A 24,173-nucleotide genomic window follows, 5' to 3' on the forward strand; every position below is an offset into this window, starting at 1 on the left:
CAGAGGCAGCCCAGGCACAAAAGTCCATGAGACTCTTATCTCCAGTTAACCACCAGAAAACTGGAAGTGGTGCTGTGGCTCAAGGAATAAGGTGATTGTCTTGAGCTGAAGAGCTCAGGGATGGCACCCAGGCCCGGAGTTTAAGTCCTACAACCAACAAAAAAAATTAACAAAGAATTCTTTAATTTCTTTAGGCATTTGCTGATAGACAAGTTATTTTTGTTTGAAATATCAGTGCTACTGGTGTGTCTTTGTAGTGTTTTGCTCCTTTCCAAACTTTGGTTAGGTCAGAAATGTGATGTCTCCTTTATACCGGCAAAGAGGGTGGTGAGAGAGGTATGGGATGACCAGGAAGGGAAGATGGCTGGCCACAATCCCCCATCACTGTAGCTGCTCCTCGGCACCCAACCCTTTCACCATGCGCCTGCTGTCTCTGTCAAGTTTGTGTCAGCGCAGCTTTGTTCCCTTTTTGCAGCCAAATCTTCCCCAAAGGCCTCCTCCCCGGGGAGCAGTCCCCCCAGTGGTTATGTGAGGAGCACTTCACCCTCTTCTGCAGGCTTCGACTACTCACATGATGCTGAGGCCGCCCACATGGCTGCCACTGCCATCTTGAACCTCTCCACCCGATGCTGGGAGATGCCAGAGAATCTCAGCACAAAGCCACAGGACTTCCCCAGCAAGGTAGGCATGTCCCCAGGGTGCCTTTGGAAGAGGGGTGCGTGGGCAGAGTGTTCAGGTAAGCCCACTGGCTTCCTAGGTGAGATGCTTCCAGAAACCTGTGGTGTCTAGTTGATACTTCCCGTCCTTAACTTTTCCCCGTCCTGGTCATAATCCACATGGCCAGAGACGATGAATGGGTCTCCCTGAGAGAGTCTTGTGTACTGTGCCACCAAGAGTCATGTGCGTGCCATGCTTTTCAACAGAAGAACCTAGTCTCACCCAACCTATCAACATGTCTCATGGGACTGGCTGTGTGCTGTCTGGAGATGAGAGAGACCACAGGGCTCTATCACAGGAGGTCGAGAAATGACGTTGTTTCTTTCCTGTTCACGCTGTCCATTCTGGTTGCTGTGGTTCTTTCCGTGAGAATCAATGTTTGGGTCTTTCTGTACAGATGTACCAGAAGGCACAGAGGGGCAGGGCTGGGCTCTCTAACATATCTTTCTTCACCTTTGCAATTGTAGTCTGTGGATATTGAGGTAGATGAAAATGGAACTCTGGACTTGAGTATGCACAAACACCGAAAACGGGAAAATGCTTTCCCTAGCAGCAGCAGCGGTAGCAGCAGCCCTGGCCTCAAGTCTCCTGATGCTTCCCAGCGCCAGAGTAGCACCAGTGCCCCCAGCAGCTCCATGACCTCACCCCAGTCCAGCCAGGCCTCCCGCCCAGATGAGTGGGATCGGCCTCTAGACTACACCAAGCCCAGCCGTCTGCGAGAAGAGGAGGTTGAGGAGGTGGGTGCTGGGGCTGGGGGCCAACAGAGCAGGGTGGTGACTGCTTGCAGGGCTGCTGTGAACTGTGCTTGCATCTTTAGGGAGTTTTTCCTAGGAGATTTCAGGCAGCTGTTTTGGAGCCCATCACTTTTCATATTGAAACTTTACTGTCAGAGAAGCTGAGACCCAAGGCCTGACCCAAGGCTGGGAGAGGTTTTACCTATGAGATCATGCTTGTCCTTGTTATATCAAGAGAGGTGTTTGTTCTACCCTGGAGAACAGGGTCACCAGCACAGTGTGAGTTCTCTGAGGATATAGGGGAAGAGAGGTTTATTTCATATGATGGGGATGATTTGAGAAAGGTCCCAAGTTTCCTTGGTTTTAGAAGCCACACATCAATCTATGGAGCATATATGGTACCCAGACAAGTTTAGCCATTTGACAAAGGCAATGAGGAAACTCTTGGGCCATCAAGGAAAGAAGAGATAGCCTAGGTATTTAGGTCAGGGTTGTGGAGCATTCCTTTTCTAATTGTTCTAACCTCCTAACCTAGAACACGAAGAACCTCAGACATGGGCTTCCCCCAGCAAGTTCATTTCAAGTACCAAAGACAAGGCAGCCTGTGTGAAGCCTGAGGGCTCCAAGCTCTTCTCCCTCCCCAGGCTCCTATGGAGGGAATTTCTGACACCCAAGGAGGGAGAAGTAGTCTAGCTCCTCCTGGGCCAGGGCCCTCGTCAGAGCCTCACACAGTCCCTAGGTGGGCCTCAGGATCACCCTATATTTGGAGGGGAAGACTGGGTCTCCAGTTTAGGTCATGTGGCTTAGCCACTGGTCTAAACTTCTAGTACCCTTGGGTGTTAGGTCTCAGAAGAGGGGCCCTGGTCTCATCCTTCAAAGGAGGGAAACACACCAGGAGCTATGTCTGTCTGGGTCTGGTAAGTTGGGGCCCTATTAGAGGTAGGAGTATTCTTTGTGTAGTGTCTTTCACATCGTCTTTTCATATCCTTGGGCCTAGAAGCTTCTAATATTCATGTTCTCTTCCAGCCTAGTTGTCATGACTTCTCATCTGGGTGCTTCCTTGGTCTCCTTGGGTGGGTAGATACTCAAGTCCCCTTCCTTGCCCTTTCCTTGGCCCTGGCTCAATTCTGATCTCCCCATACTCTTTAGACCCCTGCCTCAGTGCATTGTGGCCCCTTCGAAGAATTCGCTGCCATCTTCAAGGCAATCTCTCTGAGAAGCCCTGTGATCTTACAACCAAAGCCTACCCCAGGTTCTACCTGCTGACAGTGTCTAACAGTCTATAGTCAGTAGCCTTGACTTATCCGTAAACCTTCCCTTTCCCCATTCCTCTCCTAGGCACAGTGCAGCTCCAGAAATGCCTCCTGGGTCACACCCTTTCCTGTCCCCCTTCTGCTGCCTTGGATTTCTGTTTCAAACATTCCAACTAGCACTACTCAAGGTTCCTCTACTGTAGGCAGCATCTCCTGTCCCTAGGTATTCTAAGCCCCTCAATTCCAAGGACCTCTAGAGCCCCTCTCCTGTTTTCTAGAGAATCATTTACCCTGGAGACTTAGCTAAGAGTGTTCTCTGAAGAGCATTACTTAACCGCTTGGGAAAAACAAATCATTTTCCCAGAGCCTTGTTCAGAGACAAGACTCATAATGGCCCTGACTCCCCAGAGCTGGCCTGTTGGCTGGTGTCTCACAGGCCCCCCTCATTTGTGAGACAGAGCCTGAAGAATTTGCCAGGACTCACAGTAAGTGGGTGCCAGCCCAGAATGTGACCTCTGATGAAGATGTCCTGTGGGATGTTAGTGTTCTGATTCTGTGAGGTGCTTGAATCTCTAGGCAAAGAACTGTCCCTTGTTCCTGTGCCTCAGTGCCAAATGTTCCCCAGAACTAGTGCTTATAGTGGCATTTGTGAAGTGCCTTCTGTGGTCAAGGTGTCGTTAGAGGGGCCCAGGAAGAAGGGGAGTATCTTTCAAGGTCACCGAGTTCTTCACAAGCTTAGCTTCTCATCAGCTTAGCTTCACCCATCCCAGTCCCAAAGGACCCTATACTCAGATCTTCATTCTGTGAGTGATTTGGTGAAAGTGGACCAAGGCCAGGAAAGGTGTCAGGAAAGCTCCTGTCCCTAAAGTGGCTTAGAAGATGTTGTGTAGGAGTGTCCGAGTCCATAGAGTATGTGTATGTGTGTTGTCTCTGTGTGTGTGTGTGTGGTGTGTGTGTGTGTGCGCGTGTGCATGTGCGTGTGTGTGTATGTGTGTATAGCTTGGCATTCTTTTCTCTATGAGATAGGAGACTATAAGAAATGCCTCTAGGACACTGCCCTCAAGGGGTCCTTCTTCCTTGCCCACAATGTTGTTTATCTGTCCTGACAGATGTTAAAATGTTTCCTTGCTGGTTTTTTGCAGTCAGAGCCAGCAGCACATTCTTTTGCTTCTTCTGAAGCAGATGACCAGGAAGTGTCAGAAGAGAACTTTGAGGAGCGGAAGTACCCAGGGGAAGTGACCCTGACCAACTTTAAGCTGAAGTTTCTCTCCAAGGACATAAAGAAGGAGCTGCTCACGTAAGTTCTACCTTAGCTGCAGGCCTCTTAAGACTCCGAGGGGAGCAGGCCTGGTCGCAGTCCATGGCCACTAGGTTGTCTCAGTTCAGGACTGTTCCTGACTGCGCTGATTGCCTTGAACTAGGCAGCTCATACAGAACAGGGCAGGGTAAAGGGAGGGATGGGGAGTCATGAGCAGAGACTTCCACACGTAGCCCTTACAAGCCCTCAAGACCAATCCTCAGCTGTGGTAGCTTCTGGACCCACCCCTTCTCTTGAGCTGATGCTTACAGGGCGGACACAAGAAGGCTCAAAACCCTTTCCCTAGAGGACTGTGAGGGGCTCTTCATATTTGGCTCCTTTGCCAGTGGTGATCCAGCCCACATCTATGTTCAAATAGAGGGGGGGCAGTGCCTCGCATTCCTCTAGTTTTTTTGTTTTTTTGTTTTTTGCCAGTCCTGGGCTTGAGCTCAGGGCCTGAGCACTGTCCTTGGACTTTCTGAAGGCTAGAGCTCTGCCACTTGAGCCTCAGCACCACTTCTGGCTTTTTTCTATGTATGTGGTACCGAGGAATCGAACCCGGGTCTTCATGCATGCTAGGCAAGCACTTTAACCACTAGGCCAAACTCCCAGCCTCCTCTAGTTTTTGTTTTTTGTGTTTTCCTTTGGTTGGTCATGGGGCTTGAACTCTGGGCCTGGGCGCTGTCCCTGAGCTCTTTAGCTCAAGCCTACTGCCCTAACCCTGGAACCACAGCCCCATTTCCCCTTTTCTAGTGATTAATTGGAGATAAGAGTCTCACAGACTTTAGTACCCGGGCTGGTTTTGAACCTCGATTCTCAGATCTCAGCCTCCTGAGTAGCTAGGATGACAGGCGTGAGACACCACGCCTGGCTATTCCTCTGGTTTTTTCCTGCCTTGCCCCAAAGGTGGCTGGTTCCAGGCGCTTGTCCTCAAATAAGGTCATGCTGCCTCATTGTCTGGAGAAGGAAGGAGTACCCAGTTACATGATCATGGGTACATACATGTGTACACAGCACACATGTGTAACCATAGCACATGCTTCAGAGGCATCCTAACTTCAAGACCTACTTTTCCTTCTTGAGTTAAATTGTGTGTGAACATGCCAGACTGAGAGATGAGGGCTGTGCTTCATTCAAGAGTGGTGGGGCCTGGACTAGTTCAGCCACATGCCTGCAGTGGGCTCATCCTGGGGGCAGGCCTGCGGGTGTGCACTGCTCTCTGTTCTCACCATCTTTCTCCTTTGTTCAGCTGTCCCACCCCCGGCTGTGACGGCAGTGGCCACATCACCGGGAACTATGCCTCCCACCGCAGGTTTGTGCCCTGCTCCTCTGGCCTGGCCTCAGTGCTTGGTGGGGGTATTCTTCCTGTCTTCTTCTGCTCCCCCTCTGTGGCTTACCCCATATCCCATCTCTTCTCTTTCAGCCTCTCTGGTTGCCCTCTTGCTGACAAGAGCCTCAGAAACCTCATGGCTGCCCACTCTGCTGACCTCAAGTATGTTTGCGCTCCCTGACCTCCTGTCTCTTGGCCAACATCCTTGCTTTGCTCTCTCCTTCATAAGGTTCCCAGTCTCCTCCGAGGCACCACCCCAGGCTAGCCTTGCTCTCCTGAAATGGAACAGAGGGGCAGGGCTGAGGAAAGGCTGACTCTGCTTGGCTGGACTGCCACTGCCCACAGTGCCTATGACCCTTGCTCTGAACATGACCCCTCTCCCCTTGGTGGTGGTGGGGCTGCTTTAGGCTCCTGCAATGCCTATGCCCCCTCCCAGGCTTCTCCTCAGGCCCCTAGCATGTTTGCATTGCCATGGAGAATTGGAAAAACCTGGCACTGGCTGAGGCTTGATGGCTGCAGGTTGTTGTGCTCTTTCTAAATGAACTAGTACTCAAGATTGAAAGTTTCTCCTCCTCCTCCTCCTCCTCCTCCTCCTCCTCCTCCTCCTCCTCCTCCTCCTCCTCCGCTGCCTCCTCCTCCTCCTTCATTCCACCTCTCCCTCTTCTTCCCTCCTCTTCCTCCTCCTACCCCTCATCCCATCTTCCCTCTCCTTCTCCTCTTCCCCCTCCTGCTTCACCCTAGCTGCTCTGTCTCCCTGGTGCTTTCCTAATTGTCTGATCCCTATGTTCTTGCCTTCTCTTTGCTGGCCCCCTTTTGGCTTCTGTGGACAGGCAGGCCCTGTGGGCGCCCTTGGACCTGCCTGGCAGTCCTGCACAAATGGAGTGTAAGCACCCAGAGGTTTCCAGGCATCTGTGCTCTTGGGGCAGTGGTTACACTGCCTTTGGTTCTCATGCCTCCCATTGAGCTATGACATTATAGCTTCTGTGACCCAGAGCTGTGGGGATCTGATCTTCACCCTGGAGCTAAACAGAGAACTTGGAGGAGAGAAGTACTTCTCTTTGTCCTCAGTTTTCCCATCAGGGCTAGCCCTCCCTCCTATGAGATTTTATGGTCTGAATCCAGGCCAAAGCTCCCTGGCTTTGTTTTGGGGCCAGACAGAAACTGGGTACTGGTCTCTCTGGGATGAGGAATTGAAATACTCAAGGACTCTTGGGGACAAATTCGTGGATTTCTAGCACTTGTGTAGTCTCATCTCTGCCTAGTTCTAACTATCTGTTTTCTTTCTGGGAGTGAATGAAAGGTTCACACCTTGGCAGGTTCACACCAAACTTATTTCCTCAGTGTTGCACTGTGTCTGGTCTTCCAGACCAAGTTTGGAATACCCAGTCCTGTAGTCCACTCCCTGCTTCTTTTCTTGCCATTTTCCTTGTATTCCTTTTTTCTTTTCTTTCCAATTCTGCTTTCTTTTCTAACTCTGACTAGTTTTCATGGCTTCCTAATAATGTTAGAGCTAGTGGTATGGTCCTTAAAATCTACCAGTACAGTTGACAGAGGAAAGTTGGCCTGATTCTGTCAGGAGACATGGCTGCTGAGGAGTTAATGCCCTGTAAGACTAAGAGCCTGTGAAGAACTTTAACCCAACACTTATGGAGAAATAGCAATTACGAGTTTCCTTTCCATGAAATGAATGGGTGGATGGCTGAAATATTTGAAGCTCTTCTCTGTTTTAAAGCTCTTTCTGAGGATCCTATTTTATCACAAACTTAGTACCGCAGCGTGGCTTGGTGTGGCTAGCCGGCTTCTCGGAGTTCCCTGGGATACCAATGGTCCTCTGGCTCCCTATTCTGTCTGAGTGGTGTCATGCTGGCCTAGCTGGGTAGACAAGGTCCCTTTGGTGACCTCTCTATCCACGTCAGATGCTGAGACTTTAGGATATTTTTTTTTTTATGCCAGTCCTGGGCTTGAGCTCAGGGCTTGAGAACTGTCCTTGGACTTTCTCAAGGTAGAGCTCTACCACTTGAGCCTCAGCACCACTTCCGGCTCTTTTCTATGTATGTGGTACCAAGGAATTGAACCCGGGCCTTTGTGCATGCTAGGCAAGCACTTTAACCACTAGGCCAAACTCCCGGCCCCTACTTTAGGATATTTTTTCTGCACTATAAGCAAATGCAAGGGGCATTTGCTTTCCTGTACATGTGTGGCCATAGGCTACCTTAGGATACTCAGCTTCCCATTCATGTAGGGCATTTGAGTGCAACTGTGTAACTGCTAGGATATAGAAGGCTCTGCACAGGGTAGGTGATGGCCTCACAGTATAGAAACAATATCCTAGGAAGATTCAGAATGCCAGTAAGGGAGGGGTAACCCTCCAGATGGATTCTCTATTCTGTTTAGACAAGGCAGGTAGTGGGGGGGATGGAGGGAGCTCTGGTTCCTCTGGCTGAGCACGTGGTTATGGACTGTAGGGACTACGCTGAGGACTGCGTTCCTCTGACCATGTGGATACTGTTCTTTCCTTATGGATCTTGTGTGAAATCAACTCTCAGCAGACAGGATGCTACCATGAGATACCTGTCGGCACTGTAGGTACTACAGACAAGACACCATTGCTACCCTGTGTCTCTGTACCTTATCCCTGGCACCACTCTTAGAGCATGGAGCTGTGCTGTCTGTATCTGAGGCCAAGGTTGCTGTGGATCTATGGTCATGGTCACTGAGTGGACCTTCAGCATTGAACCTGTGCTCTGCTGGGTGCTCCCCTGATGCTGGGACAAAGTCTGAATGAAAAGCAGTGACCACTTTTAGTTCCTTGAGCTTCTGGAGAGTAGGGATAGCCTGGCACCAGATGTAGCATTCATGCCCCTAGCATGGCCAGTGGAGTGCCCAGTGTGTGTGACACAGGTCAGGGATGTGAGAGCTGAGATGCCCCAGGAAGATGCCCTGAGAGAAGACTACAAGGAAGTGAGCCTACTTCTGTGGTGCCGTAAAAGTTCTTTGGTAATAGGATGCACCCCAAAGACAACATTCTACTTCTATCAATGGAAGACTGGAGAGAAAGGACCATTGTCATTGCACAGAAAGTTGGAGGTCCTTCTGAGGCCTGCGTAATATTGAGCAGTTCTCAGAATAAGCAATTATTTGATGTCAGCACCAAATGCTCTCCTGGCTCCTGCAGGCTGGCACCCTCATAAGGGTCAGATGCAGAGCAATAGGTCCATGGGGAGACTGGTTTACCTGAGGTGCTGGCATCTTCTCCCCACCCGAATACTTGCTGTGCCTCACACATTTTCCTTTTGGGAAAAATCCATGCTTCTAATATTAGAGTGTAATCTCTACCACCTTATGTGATACCTTCATTAAATACTTCAGGGTTTAAGTTTGTGTTTATGTCTCCCCCTCCTTATCTTCACTACCCAGCTATTTAGTTTTGCAGAGGTTGCCTAGAAGACACTCAGAAACATCCTTCCTAAATCCACATGTTCAGAGCTAAGGCTCAAATATGTTCTGGATGCTTCTAGACTAGGTTGGAAATAAACAGAAGGCTAAATTAGGGGCCTCTGGTCTTCTCTGGATGCAATGGACCCGGAGGGCTGGTACCAACATCCTGACCTACGACCAGTGTAAAGTTGAACCCCACAGGGTACTTTATTCTCAGCCCCCACCTCCTTGGGGTGACGGGATAGTACTGAGACCCTGGGAAAACCCTGTCAGATTACCTGTTGCTGTCAGTACTAGCAATGTTTCCCTGCAAAGAGGCACTTCTAGTGAATGGCTATTTAGGGGACCCTGGCTGGGAATGGTAGTGAGCTCTCTTGAGAGCTGAGTCCAGAGAGTCAAGTATCTCTGTGGGCTCTGGTCTCATTCCACTTTCCTCTACAGGTGCCCTACACCTGGCTGTGATGGCTCCGGCCACATAACAGGGAACTATGCTTCACATCGGAGGTGAGTGTGGCTTGTCTCTAAGGTGTGTGGTTCTGTCTTAGACACAGTTCCAAAGTTCTAGATAAGTTATTAATATTGCTAACAACTAGAACCAGTTTTCAACTTTTTTGAATTGTTGGTGCCTCCAGAACCTGTCATGTAGCCCTTTGCAGGACTATATGAATCAGGTTAGAAGCTCACAGAGATGCTTCCCATCTCCCATCCGTTGTCCTGCATGAAGGCTATGTATCTGCTGACTGTGCTCCACTTGATCATAGAGCTGACCCACCAATGGACTGACTCCTTTGTCATCACTCTCTTCTATCTCTGCCAGTGGTCACAGAACTTGAGGGAGGAGAAGGTGGCCTAGGGGTGAGGGAGCTGCTGTTCTGGTATTGAGGTGGCATATTTTCCTCTCCCCAAACCAGCTTGTCAGGCTGCCCGCGTGCCAAGAAGAGTGGACTCAAGGTCACACCCTCCAAGGATGACAAGGAGGACCCAGAGCTGATGAAGTATGTCGGGCTTTCCAAAACTTAGATTTTCCTGTGCTTTATATTTAAAGAAATAAAACAGAATCCTGCCTCTTGTATAGCAGTCCAAAGCGTCCAGCACTTGGGAGATAGAGGCAGGAGAATCAAGGAGTTTGATGCTGGTGTGGACGAATAGTGAGATCCATAACAACCAAAACAAAAACCTTTAAGAACAACAACAACAAAAAGCTTCCTTCTCCTGGGTGCCAGTGGCTCATGCCCAACTACTCAGGAAACTGGTATCTGAGGATCGGGGTTCCAAACTAGCCCAGGCAGAAAAGTCTCTGAGAGACTCTTATCTCCAATTAACTGCCAGAAACTGAAGGTGGTGCTGTCGCTCAAGTCTTAGAGCGCTAGCCTTGCGCACAAAGAGGCTCAAGGGCAGTGCCCAGGCAGTGAATGCAAGCCCCACAAATGACAAAACAAAAAACAAAACAGAAGAACCCCTTTCTTGTAGGCATACTTTCTCTTCTAACTGGTCACCAAAACATCGGTTTTACTGATGTGCTTGAACCTGGTACATGGGTATCTTGGTGATGCAATCATATCATGTGGGCTGGTCCTTTTGGGCTCAGGTCAGAGGTGTTTGATGAGGCTGAAGGGAGACCAGCTCCTCTATGCCTTAGGATGGTTCTAGGACACTGGTAGGGCTTGTTTGCACTACTGTGTGGTAGGAAAGGTCAGATGGAAAAAATAGATGCGTCTAACTGGATCCTGCTATAGGGAAGACAAGAAGACATCCTTGGCTTTGCACGACCCAAGTCCCTAAGGCAAAAAAAAAAATACAGCCTGAAACTTTGCATTTCATGAGGCAGAGTAGAGGATGATATGTCTTTGAGGGTGAGCCATGACTCTGTATGTAACCCACTTGGTAGGGACTTATGTCATGGCAAGGTTCTCCTCCCTATAGGGAACCAGTTCCCTTCAGCACCCATTTGAAAGTGTTTGGGGGGGGGTCCAGGCTCAAATAAGGGGGTTGAGGGGGTCATAGGCTCAACTGGCTAATTTTCCCAGGACATGGCACTTTCAGAGCTGATTCCCAGCAAAGTGAGTAGTGGGTTCTCTGGTAGGTATATGGACATGGTTGTCCTTTACCTTGAGCTGGCTTGTTTAGGGCTTGACCTACTGGCTTCGCAGGGAATAGGCCTTCTCTCACTATGTCATTTGCGGGGCCCACATCAGCAAAAAATTCACCTTGCAGAGGAACAACTTGGTATACGATTTCACTCTTCCTCAGGGCTTGCTCCACCTGTGCCCAGCATCTACCTGGACAAAGACGTGCCTAACCAACATCACAGTCTTCAGAAAGCGTTGTCCTTCAACAGTTGTTTGGCCTAATACAGCTTGCTTATATAATTTTTACCATGAAACTATCGTTAATGTTGAATTACGGATGCAAAAATGTGGTTGTTGGTTTTATGAATGCCGTATACTATATTCTGGGTTGTTTAAAAAAAAAAAAAACCAAAAACAAAAAAACCTATTTTCTTCCTTAGTAAGAATTCTACTGGCAAGGATTACATAAATGAATTGTGCTACATTTGCAAATGATAAGATCAAGTTCAGCATTTTTTCATACTAACTGGGGAAATTGTTTTTCTTTAGCTTTGATTCAAGCCCCAGTCGTGGGGCTTGAACTCAAGGCCTGAGCACTGTCCTTGGACTTTCTCAAGGCTAGAGCTCTACCACTTGAGTCACTGCACCACTTCTAGGTTTTATTTTCTATGTCTGTGGTACTGAGGAATCAAACCTGGGTCTTCGTGCATGCTGGGCAAGCACTCTACCACTAGGCCAAACTCCCGGCCCTGAGCTTTGATTTTTTTTTTTTAAAGCAAGAGTTCTGAGGGCAAGCGGAAACTTTAGAAATGTTCCAGTGTTTATAGAATGGACAAAGTTCTTAATAGCTCCATGGCAAAAGCAGAGGTGACTGCTAGTACCCCCATTCTGTAGGGCCTCCTGCCTGTCATAAACCAGCCATATTTACAATTGACTAGCATCTTTACTGCCAGGTAAAGTAGAAATCCTAATAGATGCACCAGATCTTCCTGAGGGGTGAATTCTGTTAACTGGTCAGAGCTATGATCTTGTAGGAGATGCTGAAGAAGAGTTTCTATTCTTACCTATCATGTTTGTATGCTTTGTGATTTATGTCAGCCTTTTGTGACGAATCCTAGTGGCTAAAGCTTTATGAATGGTTATTGAAATCAGTAGAGGTTCTAGGGTGGGACTAAGGTATTGATACTTTCACTGCTCTGCCCCTGCTGACCCTGGAGAAGGTCCATTCCTGCCCTGATTCTGACATGTAAAATGCACCTCTGGTTCCTGCTGTTCTTGCTCATATCTCATGTCTCTATACACTTGCACTTCACCATGTGCTCTAGAAAATGCTAGCTTTCTTGAGGAACAGGAACACTTGCCAGTTCATGCCCTACACATGTGATGTTATCTGGTAATTCTGAGGATTCAGTGCAGGTGTAAGGAGAAGGGAACCACAGCAGGATACATGGATATAATCGCAGTCAACACCAACAACGACCCTTGGCAGGGAGGTTCAGAGTTTTGCAAGAAGTGGGTAAGAAGAAATTGAATTTGCTACTCAGAGTGACTGAAGAGCCACCTCTCATCTGGTCATTTGAACTTGAACTCAGGGTTTGGGCACTGTCCTTGAGCTTTCCCAACACTAGCACTCTACCACTTGAGCCATAGCACCACTTCCAGCTTTTTCTGTGCATGTGGTACTGAGGAATCGAACCTAGGGCTTCATGCATGCTAGGCAAGCACTCTACCACCAAGCCATGCTCTCGGTCCCTCATTTGAACTTTTGAGGTTGGGGTATCAGTCGATAACCTTTTCCCATGTCAAGCCCTCATCTTGAGATTGGCTATGTTTGCCCCATATGTTCTTGGCCCACATCCAGGAGTCATCCATCTTTTAAGGGCTGAGCATTGAATATGAGTTTCCCAAAGCCCCATGGTGGCCTTTGTCAGTGTCCCTGTTCAGGACTGGAGGTTGAGATGACCTGGAACTGTTGACTTATGTCCTCTGAGGCTGGGGGTTGGGGGGGTAGACAAGCAAGAAAGGGAGGAGAGGCTACCAAGGGACTGTGAGAATAGTGGAATAAGCAGTCTAGGTGGCTAGGAAAATGTCTCCAAGGGCTGCCTGTGAGGTATGGGCAGAAATGTGGGGCAAGGGGTGTATGGCTGCCATCTCTGCCATCACTTTTCTGACTTTCTCCTGGGAAACTCAGATCCCGTGTCCCACAGCAGAAGCCTCTGCTACCGGCTCTCTGTCTTCCTGGAGGCATCCTGTCCCTGACTTCTCTTTACCTCACAGGCTGCTCTGTAAGTGAACCAGCAGTGCCTTTTGTCCTGTGTGTTTGCTGTGTACTCAACACACAGTGAATGTATGGCAAGTAGTGCCTCAGTTGTTTCATTTATTGGGAGAACTGCAAGTGTGCAGACTGACATCTTATCCTGGGTGGCCCTGCCCCCCAGATCTCAGTGATCCAGGCCCTCCCCAAGGTTCAAGGATCCCTTTGAATACCTGGAAGGAAGGAAAATGCTGTTCCTGGCCAACCTCAGACAGGATGATTTTGGGATGTCTCCATAAAGTCTTTTCCACCCGTGCACTATGTTGCTGTTCCTAACCAGTCGGCGCTGAAGTTGTGGATGGTAACCCTGCTGTCCTGAGCTGCTTCTCTCAGGTTTCCCTCCTTGTTTTCCTGGTCTGCGGGCCTTTCTGCTGTGCATGGAGAAAGGTGATGGGTCTATCTGGAAGGCCAGACTTTCCCTAGGCTCTGGGATTCTGATAACCTCCTGACCTTCTCAGAAGCCCTCTCTGTTTGAGTCTGAGTCTCCTGGGTCTGGCTTGGCAGGGTCTTCCATAATTTCTGCCCTGTGCACTTATAGTTACTTTGGCCTTTCTGTGTCCAGGTGCCCAGTTCCAGGCTGTGTGGGGCTTGGCCACATCAGCGGCAAATATGCCTCTCACAGAAGTGCATCTGGCTGCCCTCTGGCTGCCCGGAGGCAGAAAGAGGGTTCACTCAACGGCTCGTCTTTCTCCTGGAAATCGCTGAAGAATGAGGGCCCCACTTGCCCTACTCCAGGCTGTGATGGCTCTGGCCATGCCAATGGCAGCTTTCTCACCCACCGGAGGTACCTGCCCCACACACCCTGCTCTCTCTGTCAACAAGTAGGAATGTGCCCTTGCTGGGACATAACATGAGGGGTTGGGAGAAACTAGAGTTCAGTGTGGCCAGTAACTCTGAAAGGAAAAAGCAAGGCCCAAGAGAGCAAGTAAATGGGAGAGCCAAAGGGACTCTATCTTATCATAGATGTGCTACCATGAGCCTCCCTCCAGACTCTGATGTCTCTTCAGGGAGAATCACACTGGGCATGGAGACCAAATAAGAGACGAACCCTTGACTCTGTGTTTCTAGACTCTTGGCCCAAACTCCAGAAGTCTCAGATGCAGCCACTTGTCCCCATATGCCACACAAAGAGACATGGTGAAGGGCAGAGAAAAGAGGCATATTACATAGCAGCTATGGGAAGATAGCACTTCAGTATATCCTCAACCTCTTTACTGGTGTACACATTGCCCTCAGGGGCAGGGGTAAGGATGATATGCATAGTTAAAGCAATCTAGGATCAGAGGTATGACTCGGTTAACTGTTATCTCAGGTGGCACTGCCTACTTGTCTTTTGTCACAGATACTTATCAGTGAGTCCTGTTCTTACAGGAGCTCAGGGTACTTCTAAAGTGACCATAATATGGAATGGCTCAAATCAAAAGGCAGAGATAGTAAAGTGGTGGTAATGGTGGTGTGCTGAGTGTCTAGGTTCATTAATTCACAGGCCCTGCAAAAACAACCCTTTTTTTTTAAATGTTGGTTCTGGGCCTTAAGCTCAGACCTCATACTATACTATACTCTTGCATGGCTGTTTTGCTTAAGGCTGGTGCTCTACCACTCGAGCCACACCTCCACTCTTGGCCTTTATAGTTTAATTGGAGATAAGAATCTCATAGATTTGTCTGTCCAGGTTGGCTTTGAACCTCAACCCTCAGATCTTAGCCTTTGAGTAGCTGTATTACAAGTATGAGCTACCACCTGACTAAAAGCACCTTTTAAGTTGCCTCTTGTACCCTGCCTGTGTCCAGGTTTTCTTACAGGCTGCCAATTTTTCAGAAAAAGTTTGTCTTCCATACCTCATGCCTTGACCCTCCCCAACTGGGGTCTGTTTTTTGAACCTTGGGTAGAGGTGCCTATCTGACTTGCAAACAACCTTTCCTTGTCTGTCAGAAGACCTAGGCAATGCTCATGGTTCTCACCTACACCTGGCATCTGCCCTAGGGCTGTGTGTGTGTATGTTTGTGTATGTGTTTTGTTTCACTGGCAACCTCCAGCTTTTCTGTCTCTGTCCTGGGCAGTTGCAATGATGGTCAAGGCACACGGAGTCAGTGCCAGGTCTTGTCCAAAACTGTGTGTCTGGGCCTGGAGCCAGTGCTCACACTTCACCACACTTCTTTCCCTCTCCCTCTCCTCCCTTCACCTAGATGATTAGCTGATGCATTCTTTTTTCTTTTAAAGCAGTTCACATAACTGAAAAGTCCAGGGGATATACTAGCTTTAGGCACAGCTGGATCCAGCTGCATAAACATTGTCACCAGGACTCAAGTCTCTCTATCTTATGGATCTGTTTCCCTCTGCACTGGCTTCATTTTGATGCATTCTTTTATCATTTATTAATTAATTGGCTTTGGTCCTGGGGCTTGAATTCAGGGCCTGGGCACTGTGTCTCAGCTTTTTTTGCTCAAGAGTAGCATCTACCACTTGATCCACAGCTCCACTTCCAGCATTTTTGATGTTTAATTGGAGATGAGAGTTTAACATACTTTTGTGCCTTGACTGGCTTGGAACTGTGATTCTCAGATCTCAGCCTCCTGAGTAGCTAGGATTACAGGTGGGAGCCACCAGCACCCAGGAACTAATGTGTTCTTTCAAGAAAACCATTTCCTGAGACCTCATCTATAACCGAGGGCTAGAAATAGAGCAGGGGACAAAAGGACGACCAGCCCTGGTCCTTGAGGACAGCATTTTGGACAGTCTGTGAGGACACAGACTGTAGATGAAAGAGGAAGTAGCTTAGTGTGGTGGTTGGTGGTCATGGCTCTGGGAAAACATCAGGGAAGTAGGCAAGGAGGCATCCTGAGAAGAAGCTTGTCTGGGGGACAAGCTTTAAATGGCTGGAGCTGGACAGGGACTGACCTGCTGGGTGAAGTAGAAGAAGATCCAAGGAGAGGAGTCAGGGGATCTGACCAGGCTGCTTTGTTGTTATTGTTTGTTTGTTTGTTTTGTTTTTTGTCTTTGCCAGTCCTGGAGCTTGTACTCGGCACTGCTCTTGGGTTTTCTCAAGTCTAGAACTCTACCACTTGTGCCACAGCACCATTTTCCGTATTTCATACCAAGGATTAGAACCCAGGTCTTTGTGCATGCGAGGCAAGCACTCTGCCACTAGGTCAAACTCCCTGGTCTTGACCAGGCTGCTTTCGTTACCTGGCTGGGAGTAGAAGATAGGTAAGATCTCACTTGTATAACTGAGATGGCTGTAGGATCCAGATTATAGGGGAGAAGCCTGAAAGGCCAGAGTGAAGGCTGTAGGGGACTGGGCCAGGTAGGTCCCTTTGTATGTTAAGTCATTGTAACCAAAGAAAGCCATGCTTGAGAATTTATACTTTTAATGCCTTTTTCTGCTTGGCTAACTACAGCAAAGGAATCACCTGTGAGTTTTATATGACCACATCCCAGAGGATCTCATGTGAGAGGGTGTGTCAGCTGTGAGGTCCCCTGTGAGAGATCAGTGCTACAAAGTGCTAGCAAGCAATGCAGACTCCGGGGGCAGCAGCTCCTGAGAAGAATAATATCCTGGCTCCTCCAGATCCTCACGGCCAGCTAAGACAGGCTCTGAGGGTACCTTCTTGTGTCATCTGTGCTATCTCCAGGCAGGGCAGGCAGGGAGTAGTGCCTCTGCCATGAGGAGACCCTCAGGGTCATCTGGATGAGAGAATGGGCCTTGGACTGGTCCTGATGTGACCCTGGCCTTGTCATCTTGTGGGACTCTGGACTGACTTGTGGACTCAGTCCCTGGACTGCTCAGTGATGTGTGGCCTCTGCTTCCAGTTTGTCTGGCTGTCCTAGAGCAACCTTTGCTGGAAAAAAGGGAAAACTCTCAGGGGACGAGGTTCTCAACCCTAAGTTCAAGACCAGTGAAGGTAAGGATACCCTTTCGGGATGTCCCTCCTCACCAGCCCTTTTTGTACTGGATGGAAAGGGGTTGGGGAGGTCAAGGTCTTCTGGGGGAATGTGTGGAGACAGTCCTTGCATGAGTTGATGCAAGGACTTGGCCCTGCCAGCCTTGGCCCTGAAGCCCTCAACACCTGGACCTGGAACCTTTGATCAATGGTCATGGCAGCACTGGCTTCACATTTGGTTACTTTTGGCATGAGAGCCTGCTGGTAGTACCAGAAGTCATGCCAATGAGTTTCTGGAGAGTGTGCCTCATCTAGTATAGAGATTGCATTTCTGGACACACCTCAAGCAAAGCAAGGAAGGTCTCCAAAGAGACCTGTGTCCCCACCAGTGGCCCACGCCAGGGGGCATACAGGCCTTATCGTAGGGTTCCACAGATGTTACCCAGCACCCGAGTCCCAGAGTTCATCTGGGGCCAGGTGGGTGAGCCTTAGCTGCAGAGTGGCCTCTCCTTGCCCCTTGAAAGAAGTTCCTCTACATCTTACTTGCTGATCTGGGCTTAAGATCAGATAAAACCAAGTTTTCTTTCTGGCAGTGCTGGAGAATGACGAGGAGATTAAGCAGCTGAACCAGGAGATCCGAGATCTGAATGAGTCCAACTCTGAGATGGAGGCTGCTATGGTGCAGCTGCAGTCCCAGGTGGGTGGAACTGGCCATACTTGGCTCTGTCTTTCTAGCGAGAGCCATCCTGGCTCTTGTGCATGCATTAGTGTGGTTGGGACTGAGAGATGGTCATCCAAGGGATGACTGTGTGATGCCACCAGTGTGGTTGGGACTAAGCTGCCTGACAGTGCAGTGCCCATCACACAGGACTCAACGTGTGCTGGTGGGCTGCCCACCTGTTCTGTGTTGGTTTGGGTAGAATCTCACTCCTCGGGGGTCCTGATCTGTTAGAGTTGGTCATTCTCTTGAGTTAGTTCCATTGGGATGAGGAGTGGAACTCCACTAGTACTAACCTTAACAATCCTGTCTACTCCCTAGTCTCCTTAGTTTTTAAAATCATTGTTGTTTTGGGGCCCGGGAGTTCGGCCTAGTGGTAGAGTGCTTGCCTAACATGCACTAAGACCCGGGTTTGATTCCTCAGTACCACATACATAGGAAAAAAAAAGCCAAAAGTGGTACTGAGGCTCAACTGGTAGAGTTCTAGCCTTGAGAAAGCCCAAGGACAGTGCTCAGGCCCAGGACTGGCAAAAAAAAAATATATTGTTGTTCAACCAGTCCTGGGGCTTGAATTGAGGACCTGGGCACTGTTCCTGAGCTTCTTTATGCTCGCGGCTAGTGCTCCACTTTCAGCTTTCCTGAGTAGTTTATTGGTGATAAGAATCTCACAGAGTTTCTTGCCCAGACTGGCTTTGAACTGCAATCCTCAGAACTTTAGCCTTCTAAGTAGTTAGGATTACAGGCATTTAGCTACCATGCCAGGCTCAGTTTCCTTAGATTTTTGTTTTGTTTTGGTCAGTCATAGAGTTTGAACTCTGGGCCTGGGTGCTGTCCCTGAGCTCTTCAGCTCAAGGCTGTTGCTTTACCCCTTGAGCCACAGCACCACTTCCAGTTTTCTGGTGGTTAATTGGAGATAAGTGTCTCATGAACTTTCATGCCTGGGCTGGTATTGAACTGCAGTCCTAAGATCTCAGCCTCCTGAGTAGCTAGGATTACAGGAGTGAGCCACTGGTACGCGGCCTCTCAGTTTTCACAGTTGATGCTGGTGGTGCCTGGCCTGGACCAACACAGAGCCATTTGTTCCCATTTGTTCCTTACTGGAGTAGAGATAAGAGTAGGTGTTTTTCTACTTGATTGCTGCTCAAGGACTCACTTCTCTGGGGGAAGTTTTTAGTTTGAGCATTGCTGAGTACAGCTGTTGTTCTGTGACACTGTTACATATTTCTTAGATGAGTGAGTCTTATTTCTCTGTTTTCCCCAAATGAACACTTGTAATTAGAGTAAAAAGCATTTTCATTTCAAAAACAAGAATGTGCCTCACTCCCTGGATGCTCAGTGGGGCCAAAGTAGAGCTGGTGACATGGAAGGAATGTTTCTGAGTAGCTACAGAAGCCAACGGACAAATAACAGGCCAGTCTTCCTAGGGAGTGGGGGTGAAGGCCCTTCTAGATCAAAGGGGATGGAGCAGATATATGACATGTTCCAGCTCCACAGCTTATTTATCTTCTGGCATGATGATTAATTACTAGCAACTGGAGCTTCAGATGGGGTTTCGCCATCTTCTTTATGTTGATGTGGTGTCCCTAAGTCACTTAGGATAGGAGGAATAGGGACTCCTTTCCTGGATCTTCCCAATCTCTGGTCCTTGGGAGAGTGCCTATTATTTCTCCAAATCCACCTTTAAGAGTCAGGCATGGGGGTGCACACTTATCGTCTCAGCTTTCAGGAGGCTGAGGCAAGCGGATCATGGGAGCCTGTAAGTTCAAGTTCAGCCTGGGCAACATAGGAAATGACATCACAGAACAAAAACCAAGACAAAATAGAACAAAACATACCTTTTATTTTATTTTTAAATTGTTATTATACATGTACAAAGGGGTTACAGTTACATAAGAAGAGTATATTTCTTTTTGGAAAATGTTACCCCTTCCCTCACTCTCTAAAACATACCTTTAAAAGACAGATTTTAACTGGATGCTGTTTGTTCATACCTGTAATCCTAGTTACTCAGGAGGCTGAGACCTGGGAGTCATAGTTCAAAGCTAACCCAGGCAGGAAAACCAGGGATACTCTTATCCCTAATTAATCATCAAAAGAAGCTGTTGTTCAAGTGGTAAAGTTCTAGCCTTGGGCAAAAAGCTCAAGGACAGTGCCCAGAAGCTGAGTTCAAGCCTTAGTACCTGTACACGTGTGCGTGTACACACACACACACACACACACACACACACTACATACCACATACCAGACACCACACACCACACAAGACAGATTGTTGCCTTTCATTAGAATCCCTTGGAAGTCCTTTGCCATCCCTCTGAGGAAGTCTCATGCTAGGTCTAGAAGGACCAAGGTGAAGAGAAAGCAGGTTTGTGCCAACGTAGTCCTTCATAGTCACATGTTTGTCACACAAGGTAGGAGAGTACTTGGTCCCTCCTGCAGCTCACCAAGAGTTTGCTCTTGCTGTGTAGTACCACATACATATTGCCTTCACTTGAGCTCAGCACCTCCTCTCCTTTTTTCCCCAGAACTCCTTGGGAATGTACAGTTGGGCTGAGACCTGGAGAAGCTGTGTCCAGAGGCTTGGGGGAGGTAGTGTTTTGAGATACATTTGCTATCATTTGAGAGATGGAAAGACTCAGAGGCAGAGGCACCTTGACACCCACATAGAAAGGAATGCTACTCCCATCAAGCTACAAACAGGAATAAGGAGCTTAATGAAGTAAAACACAATTGATATGGATTGATATTGAGTTCAGAATGCCCAAGAGTCTGTGTCCTCATCATACTCTAAGGATAGATGAGGCCTCCTATAACCCTTGGCACAATCAGCATACCACATATCTGTACCCATTTCCTTGGACTCATGCTGTTTCTGGAGGGCCTTTGTTTCATCCATTTAGGAAGCAGGGCACTGACTGCTCCGTCTCTAGCTATGGAATCCCACAGGGTAGAGAGTTCCTACCTCTGTCCCACCTGCTGGACCTATCTTCTCTCAGAGAGATGTAGGGTGTGGTCAGTATGTGCCCGGCAGGCCAAGGGCCAGGCAGTACTTCTCATCCCTTTGATGCAGATTTCTTCCATGGAGAGGAACCTGAAGAACATTGAGGAGGAGAACAAGCTCATTGAAGAGCAGAATGAAGCTCTGTTTCTGGAGCTGTCTGGGCTGAGTCAGGCCCTCATCCAAAGTCTTGCCAATGTCCGCCTTCCTCACATGGTAGGTAACAGCAGCCTGCTGGCATTGCAGCAAAGCTGGTAGTGACCCCAAGGATGCTTTGGAGGGCAGGGAGGCAGGATGTTCCGGGGCCTTCTGCTTCTGGGACCTAACAGAAGGGTCATGTGCCCTTTGTGGGTTTTCTCTGCTTTCCAACTGGCCTTGACTAGCTTATAAACCTGGAGCAGAGTGTGGTTCTGGTGGCAAAAGGTCATTATGGCCAAGATCACTGCAGACAGAAACACTTGTGTTTCCATAGCCATGGCTGCTGTGCTGCCTTGCTGGCCTGTTTTTTTTTTTTTTGGCTAGTGTGGGGACTGAGGTTGAAGCTTCCTTACTGGTTTCTGCTTCCTGGAGGCTACTGTACACACAGGGCTTGCTAACCTGGTTCTATCCTTTAGGAGCCAATATGCGAACAGAATTTTGACGCCTATGTGAGCACCCTCACTGACATGTACTCCAACCAGGACTGCTACCAGAACCCCGAGAACAAGGGCCTCCTGGAGACCATCAAGCAGGCTGTGAGGGGCATCCAGGTCTAGGCACTGCTGGGTGCTCCAGCGCTCACAGCTCCCACCCTACTCCTCACAATAAGAGCACCTGACTTTTGGTGACTTCTAGTTGTCAGTCCACGTTGGCAGCCCCTGTGCAGCGTTCAGTGAATTTATCCAAAGGGGCACCTGGAAATCAGTGTCTCTCATGATGCCCCCACCAGGCTCAGGCCAACACCTCCCACTCGAGTGCCTGGGGTACCGAAGTGTTACAAAGTGATTTATTTTTGTTTTCTGAAAGAAATCTGAAGAACAGCTCAAAATCTCCAGTGGAAGCTCACGGACAAGGTTCTCAGGGAAGTTTTGGAGTTTGCAGCCACAGTATTCCTTTGTCTGTTGAGGCTGGGAGGGTAGCCATGGGCTCAGCAGGTGGGAATCTCACCTGGAAGACATACCTGGGCCATGTGTTTGTGCTCAGCAAGGTCCATGTGCTGTGTTTTCTCTTTTTATTTAATTCAGCTTTGTGTCAAGGGTGGGCAACACTCTGCTTAAGAGGTGAAGCTAGGAACAGGCCTTCCAGACAACAGTCCAAACAGTTGAAAAACGTTATGGCCTAGTCAGGTCAAGGGATTTTAAACCAGAGGTCCCTAAAAACAGCCTCTGATTGTGGGCAGCTGGTGCCCAGAGACTTCACAGATCTCTCTGGCTTCAGCCTTTAAGTCCCTGGGTTTGGGCTCCAGGCCAGGACTTTGGCTAGGAGTCTGGCTTCCTCACCTCTACCCAGGCCCCTGGCCCATTACTGCCACTTGATTTGGCTTATGGCTGAGCACATCTCTGGGCCCAAGGTGACCAAGGTGGAGACAGTAATGTCAGGAAGTAAATTTCTAGTGGGAGATCACCAAGGTTTCACTTCTTTTTTGATCCATTCAAGATGAGGGAAAAAAAGGTAAATTTTAATTTAAAATGTTAAAAACACAATGTTCCTACTGTGTAAATAGAGTCCAAGTCGATTGTGACAGCAATTTCGAATTAGTATTTAAAAGTAGAGAAGTTGCACTTCCTGGAAAACACTGAAAGTAGTTAGCTTAATTATTCTGTAAATTATTTAATTTTGTCAGGATGTATTTATATTCATATTCTTATGTTAACATTTGCTATTTATTTAACCTTTTTTATTTATTAATTTTATACTGTCTCAAATTGACTCCACACTAGGGCACCATAAGAGCAAAATAAGTAAAATCAAAGCAAAAACGACTATAAGATAGGCCACAAAATCTTGATAACTTCTAGTTATAATTTTGATGCAATCGAGTTATTTTTATATATTTTGTTATTTATTCTTTTAATAATGGAATTTTTAAAAACTATTTTGTAACTGAGGAATTTTGATAATTTGGGGATTTTTTTCCCCCTTGGTCAAATGGAGAGAAAGATGTTATGGTTTTATTTTCCCTTTTGGGTTCCGTTATTTCAGGCCAATAACAGCAAGCAGAATTCTGTATTTATTATTATTTAAGTGTAGAGCAGATGTATGTGCTCTGGTGTGTTTCTTGTGTCGCGTTTGTGGTGGTTCTTATGGCTGAGTCATGTTGCTGTGAGAGAGTGCTGGCCGCAGTCAGCTCCACGGAGTCATTGAGACTCAGGCTGCGCTGTCCGGGCCCCTGACGCTCCAATACTGTGACCCTCATTCCTCAGGAAATGCGTTGGACCCACAGCACTTTGTGGTGTGTTTGGAGGGTGATTTCCTAATAAAATCTGACTGTGAATTGGTACTGTGGTCTGTAGGGAGGACGCTTCTCTGTTCCTTGTCCACTGGGAGTGCTGGGTGGGTGGTCCCTTATGAGTAGAGCTCTTCCATCCCTGATTCTATATGTGGAACCTCCTGGACTGCTTCAGCCAACATTTCTTCTGGAGCTACCTAATCCCAGGTGTGGTTCTGTTAGGGCTAAGTCATTGTATTTTAGCCCTTTCCATAAAGCCAGGCATGTGCAAATCACAATACTTCCTAGGAGTTTTCTTTAGGGTCAAGGAGAAAATAATTTCCCTGTATGGGTCTTATACAATTGGTGTGGCCATGCCATCTCTCCTAGTCTTGAGTAGATGAGAATTCAGACATTCTGGAGGGAGGGAGAGCTGGGAAACAAAGTGGAAGGGAAAGACCAAGATTTATGATAACTTCTTCAAAGCTACTGAATTCAGCCATTCCCGGAGGGAGTCTACACTTGGATTTCCCAGTGTGAGAGGTAATGACTTCCTTTTGTTTTATTTTATCTTTTAGCTCATGTGTGTTAGTTTTGGTATTGCAGAAGCACTTTTACTGTCATCATAATTTTTTGTCAGGTGGACAGAGTCAGATTTGCATTTGAGTCTTCAAATCACATTCATTCTGAACTGAAGTCATGGACTCTTCCAACTCCCAGATGAATCTAGACCTGGAGGCAGATTCGGAGTCTCCTCTTATATGAAGACAAATGATCCATCTTCCCTGATAAATTCTTAGAAACTCTGGGCTGTGTTTCCAGCTTCTGCTCCTGTCAGACACAGACAAGGACACTGAGCGGGCTCACTGTCTAGAGTGTCTGGGCCTAGTGCCAGATCGTACTGGTGGGTCATGCAGAAATTGCACATCCATGAGGAAGAGCCTTTTTGCTGAGGCCCCAGTGGAGACAGAACTAATGGCCAGGAGTTGTAACTGCTCATATTGGCCTGGTGGGTAC

The 24,173-nt window shown here is 48.1% G+C and overlaps 1 protein-coding gene across 1 annotated transcript in view; it reads left to right on the plus strand.

Moving 5' to 3' along the window:
- The window catches only part of Myt1 (myelin transcription factor 1), a 74,288-nt gene extending 51,580 nt beyond the window's left edge, over positions 1-22,708 (plus strand). Inside the window, exons 12-23 of the mRNA XM_090352679.1 lie at positions 557-681; positions 1,185-1,454; positions 3,847-4,001; positions 5,251-5,313; positions 5,425-5,493; positions 9,211-9,273; positions 9,681-9,764; positions 13,715-13,936; positions 16,963-17,054; positions 17,627-17,730; positions 20,822-20,965; positions 21,364-22,708. Of these exons, the coding sequence (XP_090208805.1) occupies positions 557-681; positions 1,185-1,454; positions 3,847-4,001; positions 5,251-5,313; positions 5,425-5,493; positions 9,211-9,273; positions 9,681-9,764; positions 13,715-13,936; positions 16,963-17,054; positions 17,627-17,730; positions 20,822-20,965; positions 21,364-21,504 (1,532 nt within the window). The 3' untranslated portion in view covers positions 21,505-22,708. The remainder of the gene's footprint in view (positions 1-556; positions 682-1,184; positions 1,455-3,846; positions 4,002-5,250; positions 5,314-5,424; positions 5,494-9,210; positions 9,274-9,680; positions 9,765-13,714; positions 13,937-16,962; positions 17,055-17,626; positions 17,731-20,821; positions 20,966-21,363) is intronic.
- Positions 22,709-24,173: the final 1,465 nt, after the last annotated feature.

The sequence above is a fragment of the Megascapheus bottae genome, chromosome 18, assembly GCF_031878675.1.
Source record: "Megascapheus bottae isolate mThoBot1 chromosome 18, mThoBot2.hap1, whole genome shotgun sequence".
Classification (NCBI taxonomy): domain Eukaryota; kingdom Metazoa; phylum Chordata; class Mammalia; order Rodentia; family Geomyidae; genus Megascapheus; species Megascapheus bottae.